Source organism: Myotis davidii, unplaced genomic scaffold (genome assembly GCF_000327345.1).
Source record: "Myotis davidii unplaced genomic scaffold, ASM32734v1 scaffold201, whole genome shotgun sequence".
Taxonomy (NCBI): Eukaryota; Metazoa; Chordata; class Mammalia; order Chiroptera; family Vespertilionidae; genus Myotis; species Myotis davidii.
In genome coordinates, this window is record NW_006297819.1 from 4,628,792 (window position 1) to 4,638,892 (window position 10,101).

At 47.2% G+C, this 10,101-nt stretch overlaps 1 protein-coding gene across 1 annotated transcript in view; it reads right to left on the reverse strand.

The window, feature by feature from the left end:
- Positions 1-4,860: 4,860 nt before the first annotated feature.
- The window catches only part of TIGIT (T-cell immunoreceptor with Ig and ITIM domains), a 10,915-nt gene continuing 5,674 nt past the window's right edge, over positions 4,861-10,101 (reverse strand). Inside the window, exon 4 of the mRNA XM_006773591.2 lies at positions 4,861-5,185. Coding sequence (XP_006773654.1) covers positions 4,949-5,185 — 237 coding nt within the window. The 3' untranslated portion in view covers positions 4,861-4,948. The remainder of the gene's footprint in view (positions 5,186-10,101) is intronic.

Genomic DNA, 10,101 nt, shown 5'->3' on the forward strand with positions numbered 1-10,101 from the left:
TAGGCTAGTACTTGAAGTCAAGTTTTCTGAAACTCAATGATATGTATACCACACCAGGGTCTCTCAAACTTGAGTAATGAATATACCTTCACAAAAGGAAAAAAATGATACTTCCCACAGACCATCCCTCAGAGGAGGAATCTAATTATTTTTATTATAATGTTTAAAAATAAATTAATAACTAATATAGGCTATAGACATTCCATTATAATCTTTCTTAAATATGCTCAAACATACAACCAGGTAAACCTTATAGCTGTTACAGAATTATGATACTAAAATGAAAATAAATAAGTACATTTTAAATAAATTTAAAATACAAGTAAAAAAATTTTTTAAAAAGTATAAACTTCATAGGTTAAAATAATAACATGGATTTGCTGTATTGGATGAGGCCTTGCTGAGCCTGAGTCCCTGCTCCCTGAGTGAGGAGCACTGCAGGCCCCGCACCATCCTTCCAGCCCTCCCTGCACTGCGGTGTGCCCAGTGAACACACTCCTCCCACCCCTTCCCTGACTCTCGACTGCTGCAAAATCCTCACTTGGAGCAAATGAATTATTTATTAATCGAGCCTCCATATCTTGAAATCAACTTAATTATAAATATGGATTCTGAAGAGAATGACAGCCCTCTGTTATAGGAAGGTCATAGGTATCCAAGATATGTTTGACTTTTAAAAAAGATTATCATCTCACAACACAAAGTTTTAAAACATAGATCACTTGCAGGCCTGAGGATATAGCTGCAATTCTTAGCATTCCTTCAACCCCAGTATTTAGGAGTTGGATCATTACAGATACCTTGATTGATCCCAACAAGTTGGTGCTCCCTTGGGGACCTCTGTGGCATCATAAGCAGAGCCAGGCACACATGCTTGTGGGACATCATACAATATTCATATGAATTCAGCATTTTACAGCTTACAAAGAGTGAACCACATTATCTTACTGTATCTTCCTAAGGACACTGTACACTAGATATTATATTACCACTGTATAAATGAGGAAACATTTGTAATGAGGGTTGGGAAGTGAAGGTACTCATTTCAAAGCAAAATGTCAGTGCTCAGCACATGGACAAGTCTTGACTCCCAGACCATGACACATCGTAGCTACTTCTCTGTTGATCTCTATAACATCAGCCAGACTTTTGGCCCCAGAGAAGGTGTTCTTCTCAAGCTACATGATGTCAGAATGACCAGGGCAAGTCCTGTGCTGCGTGTCTCTTCCTCCCTAACACCTATCAATTGCAAACTTCTAGACAGCCCTGACCCTGAGCACCTTACCTGGACCACTTACCTACCTCAGGTATCTTTTGGAAAGAGTCTGAAATAAATAAATTCACATCCTGCTTTTGGCCTCATGGTTTGTCTTGATCAAAGGAAGGCTACAGGACTAAAAGACAACCTCCATGCTTCTCCCTGGTCAGAGTTCTTTCAAATGCATAGCATCTGTAGAGCCATCCAGTAGCCTATAAACACATCTTCCTGTGTTTTCTCCATTTGCAAGGCAGTCACTGCAATGTCTAATATACTAGCTACCAGTCACATCACTACTTACCTACATTTGAATTTAAGTTAATTAAAATTAAATACAATTTTAAATTCTGTTTCTTAGTCACATTAGCCACCTTTCAAGTGCTCAATAGCTATGTGTGTCTAGTGCAGCCGTGGGCAAACCCGCGGGCCGGATCCGGCCGGTTTGAAATGAATAAAACTAAAAAAAAAAAGACTGTACCCTTTTATGTAATGATGTTTACTTTGAATTTATATTAGTTCACACAAACACTCCATCCATGCTTTTGTTCCAGCCCTCCGGTCCAGTTTAAGAACCCATTGTGGCCCTCGAGTCAAAAAGTTTGCCCACCCCTGGCTCTAGTGGCTACCACATTCAACAGCGAAGACACAGAACTTTCATCACAAAGTTCTGTTGGATAGTATTGTCCTAGACCCTATCTATGGAAATTAATTTATCTGAAACATCAAGGTATATAGTTCTGACCTCCAGAAAGCTTAGGCTCTTGTACTCATAATGCTCCCTGGGCCTTTTGGCAGGTCTGCAATGGAGTGGAGGTGGGGGATTGCTAGTTACAGCACTGAAGCAGGACTAGGAAGAACCAGAGACTGACCAAAACTCACAGCCCATGCTGACAGCCACAGCCATGCTGCTGGTTCCTCCTCTCTGTGGCGTGTGGTTTGCCCACCAGAACACTCCATTCGTGTGCTGGGCCGCCCTTCCCGTCCAGTCAGCACTGATGGGATCTGTATGAACCTAATTGTGTGATGATTCACTGGAACTCCAGTGTGGTGGAGAAAGGACCAGTCACGATACAAAACTGCACAGTAAAGTTGTGTCCACTCATGAAGATCATTTACGTCAAAGCTCCATGACTCAAATGTCTCATACCTGTGCAATATAGTTCTTTGGATTATAGATCAGACTCTACATGCCCAGGCTCAGAATGTGGAGTGGTAAGGGGTAAGGAATCAATGTTTATTTCTCCCTGAACTCTCATCATTCAATGATTCCCCTTTTATTCTCCTCTCCTCCTGAAGGAATTCAAGAGGGGGATTCAAGACAGCCTAAGGTCTCTTCCTGTCTGTATTTAGTGGTCCCCTACCTCAGCCTCCCATGTGATTCTTTCCTTTATAGTTCTAGAAAGACATAATGAAAGGAAAAAAGTATAATCAACCTCTATTATGAATGAGAGACCTATTATGAATGAGAGAGAGAGAGAGAGACCATCAGTCAGAGACAGATATCATCCCTAGGTACCAGCTTGGCTCAAGTTTAGAGTCTGAGCAACATGGTCCAGTAAACATACAATGGAAGCCACACATGCAATTTTATATTTTCCAGTGGTTCACATTAAGAGAGTAAAAGAAACAGGGGAAATCAATTTTAATAATATATTTTATTTAACCCAACATATCCAAAATATTGTCATTTTGACATGTAATCAATATTTTAAGTGACTGATGTGATCATTCACATTCTTATTATTCACACTAAGTCTTCAAAATATGATGTGTATTTTATACTCACAACACATCTGCCTTGCTCATAGCTGCATGTGGAGAGTGGCTATTGGCCTGGACTGACCCCAGGAATCTGGCTTTGATGGGATTGTCTCCTCTGGTTCTCCAAGGAAAATCTAGCTCATTGAATTCCACTTTAAAATTTATTTTCATTGAATTCCATCTTATTTTAGTCACCTGTCCCACTTACGACATCTCTGGGTCCTTCTGTGTTTTTATCAACTCCAAATGGAATTTATAAATGTTTCCAGTTGCCACAATCATGTTCAATAACACCCAACTCTCAGTCTACCTCGACCCAATATGTGTCTCCATCAACGCAAAACAACACTCCCTTTTCGTCATCCCATCTTCATTCATTTCCTGTCCGTGAATTGTGTTCTACTACCAACAAATTTGCACTAGTTTTGCAAGAAAAGTGCTGTGTACTGACTGCCATGGCAAATAACAGTGTTGTCCATGTGTCTCTCTTTCTTCCAAACAAATTGGCACTCTGGACAGATTTCAGCTCATTGCTCCTAACGACAGACCTGTTTGGTTGAAAAGTGAGAACATAAAAATAAAAATCCAAGGAGGAGTAGGAGTTCAATTGGCTTCTTGCTCAACCCGCCTGATTCTGGGGAGCAGAGCAATGCGTTATTGTAATGGTTGGAGGAGACAGCTTTGCTTCACATTCTCTCTCGGTTCCTGTGCCCGTGAAAGAAAATCACTCACCTGTAAGCCAGCCTCCCTCCTCGTTTCTCTGAGAGACAGTGGGAGGATAAAGCCTAAATGCCACCGGAACAGAAGTGAGCAGCTCCGACACCACCCAACCCCAGCACGAAGAGGCCAGGACTGAATGTAAGTGTTCAGAGAAGATAGCGTGGGGGTGTACATTTTTAGAAACTATCGCGCTCATTTTACATTTTTTCCTAGGAAGAGTCCTTGTTTTAAAAATCTAGGTTTCCCTTTTAGTGGGAAACAGATTCTTTCTTAAAAGTTCGGTGTTGGATTAACAGAGAAAACGTGGGTCACTGCCCAAGGTCACGCAAGCCCCTCGGTGAGCATGCACCATTTCCGTGGCTCCCGCAGTGCTTGGCTGGAAGAGGCTGAAGCCCCCAGATAGCCCATCGCTATACGCTGAGTAGGTCCAACAAGAGGAGACTTGAATCGCTGCCCAGAGAATAGAATCTGAAGTCTCGCTGGTTCCCTTGGTACCAGGGTCTTCCTTGTTTTCTGCAAATTCCTTGGATAAAAACCTGCTCTCACCAGACCAGCGCCTCTGTTCCCCATCCTCCTGTGCCAGTTCACCACAGGTATGCCTATGCTGACCACCTCCGCCAAACTGGCATATCTTCCCACAGGCCTGGGTCTCACATCCTTACCCCTTACTACCTTTCCATGGGAATGTTATCTCCCCACTTAACGGAAGTTCTCAAAGGGCTGAGAATCGAGACCATGGTTTAGTCATCCTCCTTTCTCCCCTCAGAAGCTGGGACCAAGCTTTAATCATAAAATGCCTTGAATGTGTAACTGTTGCTGGAAAGGACAGTGAGAAAAGAGAAGAATGTGGCTTTGCAATCACACTGTCATCATCATCCCCCACAAAACCCTGTCACCTGAGCCCCCGCCCAGTGCTGTTAGGAGGAACACGTTGTCCAGAGCCACAGAATTGGCTTAAACTGCCAGACTCAAAATCAGGTCACACTGTTTTCAACATCGCATTCATAATCAAGACTCAAGCTGCTCACCCTGGTCTGCCACAATGGAGTGGAAGGGAGGGGGAGAGGAAATGCAGACAGAGATGAGGATGGCAATCATTCACACACACACACACACACACACACACACACACACACACACACACACAGCAGTGATGGAGAGTGCAGACCCTACACATAGGCTGTGTCTCCCAGAAGATGCCCCTCGCCGCTAACCAGTCTCTGCTGGGAAGCTGATGTCCCCGAGGCTTTTGTAGCTCAGGATGTTGAAGTAGTCGTGCGGCTCATCATAGTCATCATCCCGCTGCTCTCTGCATGGGCCGGCAGCTGCAGCTTCTGTCAGGACGCAGCTTGCAGGGGAGGCCGGAACCCCGAGCCCCCATTCCTCCTGTCCACAGGGCTCTCTCCTGAGGCCACTTTCTGCAGAACGAATTCTGAGAAATTTCTTCTAAAAACAAACAAATGACAGAGTATGTAGGGGTGACATTCAAAAGTTACTCCCCAACTGATACGTAATTATAATGATCTCTCTTCCTTTCTTACACACATACACTCACTCACACACACACACACACCACACACATACCACACACACACACACACACACACACACTCACTCACAAAAACACACTCACACACACACACACACACCACACACACACACACACACACACACACACACACACACCCGTGAAGTTGTATTCTGACCAACACCAATCTCTTGACCTTACTTTCTCAGTTTTGTCACGGCTGGATTTCAATACTAATCACTCCACCAAAACAAAACTTATACACACGCAATGCACCTGTCACCATTCCTCCCTATTCACAAAGCCCAAAGCCGCAGCTTGCACCCCACTTCTCTCTTACTCTTTGTCACCCCAAACACTGATGACCTCTTCTTTTTTAAAATGCTCTCCTTCCCCAGCTTCCATGGCACCTCCTCCCTGGTTCTCCTCCTCCTCCCTTGAACCCCACCTGCACCTTCAGCCAGCCCTGCTCTTTTTCCTGCTTGCACATCAGCTCCCCAATTAAAGGGGTTTCCCAGGGTCTGCCCTCTGCCTTCCCACATTCAACACTCTCTGAGACACTTCTTCTAAATGTACATCTACAGCCACCCTCTTCCCTCTGATGATTCCCAAATCTCCACCCACGGAAGTCCAGGCCTCTGCCCTGAACTCCAGACTGTGATGCCCACTTGCTAACTGGGCATGGCCACCTGATGACCCATAGCAAGCTCAGGACCAGCCTGTCTCAGAGGAACCCAACATACTTCCTCCTCCACAGACGGCTCAGGCCCCACAGTCCCTAAACTGGTTTACGGCACCAGCTGAGACCTGGAGGCCAATGTTAACTCCAAGTGGCCATAAAATCCTATCCTACAAAACTCTAAAACCTACTCCCTTTTCTATCCCTACTTTTATGTCCTGTCTCTGGACTGTACTTCCACACTCACCTGCCTCGAGAGTCCCTCTTACCTCTAGTCCAACGTCCACATGGCCACTCACTGAGTGAGCTTTCAAAAATGAAAATTGGATCATGCCATGCTTCTGCTGACAAATCTTTAATGTCACTCATTGTCTACAGGAGCCACAGGAGGAGTTTAAGGGATTTACAAAACCACTTAAGTTGTGTAAAAAACCTTGTCGGAGATGCATTCTTCAAGAGACTGAGTGTGATGCACTCAAAATGCCTCATGTGACTTGGTCACTCTCACTTTCTCAGCTTCATGCCCCACCAACACCCCAAATTCTGGTACAGGGCCTCCTGCCAGAGAGCTGCCCTGAGCATGGGCTGGGACCAGTGGTTGGCAAACTGCGGCTCGCGAGCCACATGCGGCTCTTTGGCCCCTTGAGTGTGGCTCTTCCTAAGCCTTAGGAGTACCCTAATCCGATCCAATAAAAGACAAAAAAGGTAATTAACCATGCCTCCGCTACCCTTCCCATTGGCTAATCAGCGAGATATGCAAATTAACTGCCAACCAAGATGATGGCCGGCAGCCACACTGCTGAAGCGAGCAGGAGGCTTGCTTGCCTGCCTGCTGCGGCCCAGCTCTGAGCTCCGAAAGCAACAGCTCCAAAAGCAACAGAGTTTCAATTATAGAAGCTAAACAAATTCCAGATACTTGCTTTCAGCCAGCGGAGGCCTCAGAGCTGGAGAGAGCAGGATGGCAACAAAGTTTCAATTATAGAAGGTAAATAAATTCCAGAATTAAAAAAAAAGAAAAGAAAAAAGGGGAGGCTGGGAGCTTCAGTTGCAGGCCAGCCTGAAAATGGCCCTCAGCCCCTCACCCAGACTGGCCAGGCACCCCAGTGGGGACTCCCACCCTGAAGGGGGTGTGGCCAACCTGAAAACACCCATCAGTGGGCAGACCAGTATGAGAATCCTATATAATAAAAGGCTGATATGAAAATTGACTGAATAGCAAAACGACCGGTTGCTCTGATGCACACTGACCACCAGGGAGCAGACACTCAATACAGGAGCTGCCCCCTCATGGTAAGTGCGCTACCATGGGGGAGTGCTACTCAGCCACAAGCCGGGCTCACGGTTGGCAAGCGCAGAGGCAGTGGCGGGCAGTTGGACATCCCCCAAGGGGTCCTAGACTGCGAGAGGGCACAGGCTGGGCCGAGGGAGGCCCCCACCGAGTGCACAAATTTTTGTGCACCGAGCCTCTAGTTAATAACAATGTACCTACCTATATAGTTTAAGTTTAAAAAATGTGGCTCTCAAAACAAATTTCAATCGTTGTACTGCTGATATTTGGCTCTGTTGACTAATGAGTTTGCCGACCACTGGGCTGGGCTATCTTCTCATGTAACCTTACCAATACCCCTATCGAAGTCTTTGCATTAGCTCCGAGGCACAGACAGGTGCAGTCACTTGCCCAAGGACAAGTTCAATTCTGACTTGGGTTTGTCTGACCCCAGGCTCTCTATGCTCTTTCCCCTCGACCAAGCTGCCTCTCATCCTGTGGTTTCTAGAATGCCAGGCACTGTGTCCTGACTCCCCGGTTTTATATATGTTACACCCATCGTCCACCCTCTGCAGTTCCCTGAAAAGGTTGTGTACTCCATGCTGCTGATGCAGCTCTGCAGCACGTTGTCCGAGAAGCCTTCTCTGACACTTCCAGGGAGCTGCGTCCTCCCCTGCACTGGGATGCACTCCTGGATGTTCCCTGTTGTAACACTGAATCCTGTCTTCTCCAGACTGTGAGCTCCCTGGGGGAAGACGCTATGTCTGTTTAACCTCAGAGCCCATAACAGATGCTCAGTATATGTTGTAGGACTGAAATGTGCGTGCAGGCATGCACACACAGGCACACACATACACGCTCCCGCACATGCGCGCACGCACACATTTTTACATAGCCCCATACCTAAAAGAACTGGATTTTCTGAGTCTAAGTAGGGACTCATGGTCAGACAACCACAGTTGCACTTGTGGGGCAATAGGCCAGAACAGTGAAATATGTTGGGGAAACCAAGGACCTGAAGTCAGCCATCACATCCATATGAGAGCAGCATCGGTGAGGGCTAAGCTAAGGCAAAGAATCAAGACACAGTGGGCAGCCCTAGCTGGTTTGGCTCAGTGGATTGAGCATTGGCCTGCGGACTGAAGGGTGTCAGGTTTGATTCTTGTCAAGGGAACATGCCCAGGTTGCAGGCTCAATCCCCACTAGGGGGCATGCAGGAGGCAGCCAAGCAATGATTCTTTCTCATCGTTGGTGTTTCTCTCTTGTTTCCAGCATAGGAAACAGAAGCACCATTCCTGGTAGCGTCAAGCTCTGAGGTGCACAAATATATGCAGGGGACTGCGCAGGAGAATGGATAGGGCCACATGGAGGCTCACCGGAAACAAACATGGAAGAGCAAAGTGACACACAACTGCAGGCCCTGAGGAGCTGGGCCTGGAGAGAGGCCATAGTCTCAGAAGCACACACAGGAAGTCTCTCACCACGCACTATTCCATTCATTCTTTTCAGGAGGAGTGGCTGCACCTTATCTACCAAAAGTATGAAGAAAGGGGGCAGTTACCATAGGTGGACGCTGACGCTGGGCTTAACAGAAGTGCTGCGTCCCTTGGCGCAACCCCACCCATTTGGAAGCATGGATGCCCAACTCATCCTCAAAGGAATGGTGTGACCTTCCGGGCACTTGTGCTCTTGCTCCGACTCTTGGCCTGGCCCCCCTTGCCTTTGAACCTTAGGACTCTTCTGGCTTCCAGAGTCCTCTGGGAATTGGAGATATGCCTGAGGTGGGTCTCTCACTGTTCTGTTTGCATTGCATCCTGCATGGGGGACTCTGTAACTGTGATCTGTGAGGAAGAACAGTTTGGGATCAAGGCACTGACGTCCTGAAGGATCAAAGGCAGCTACTGGGATTGCAGCTGGGGCTGCAGGACAAACACTGCCGCCCCTGGAACCTGAGGAGAAGGGCAGCGTGTGGCAGTCACGGTCCTGGTGCGGACACAGCCGTCTCTGCTGTGCTTCTCGGAAGGTCCCCTGGGACACCCTGCCAACAGCTGCCTGGCAGATAACAGTCACTCATTTGGCCTAGTTGATCCATGCGATACAAACATTTATTGAGCACCAAGTATTATGAGGTGCTATGATAAATAAAGTGCATAATGATGAGAACATATATTTATAAGAATAGTGGTTATTAATGTATGCCAGGAAAAATGCCCAAGCGGCTTACTTGAATTATTTGACTTAAATTTTCTTGCAACCCCACGAAGGCAGCACCATACTTATTTCTGATTTACAGATGAGAAAGCTGAGGCTCAGCAAGGTCAGGTGGCATAGCTGCTCACGTGGCAGAGCCAGGATTTCAACCTAGGCCTGTCTTATTCCAACACCATTTTCCTTGAGACTGCAATCTGCTGGCTCTCGGGGTGTGTGGGGAGCACTCTTGGTGCCCCACTCAGATCCTCAGTACCTGACCTGTGCTCCCACTTCCCCGGCCTGGGCGTATAGGCTGTGAGCGGCTCACAGCTGCCCCTTCTCTGCAGAATTGCTCTTGGACCCTCCCTGCTGCACAGCCTGCAGTCAACGACTGAGGAAAGTGGGTTTTTAAAAGGCCAGCTCCCTGCCTTAGGATGCAACCAACTCTGCATACAAGACTGGCTTCAACCGAGTCTCCAGCCGAGACCACATCATGAAGAGCCTTCTTCACCCGTCCGCTTCCTTCCGCACCTTCACCTGAGAGCTCGTGCAGGGAAATCCCTGTCGCCAGAATCCACGAGTCCGGCCCTAGTTCCTGGACCTGCTCTAACACAGTTGTACTGGGAACGGCCCTGGATGGGATGTGGAAGGAGAGCCCTCACCGCTGGATGGGAACAGGGACCCCACCACGGGGTCCG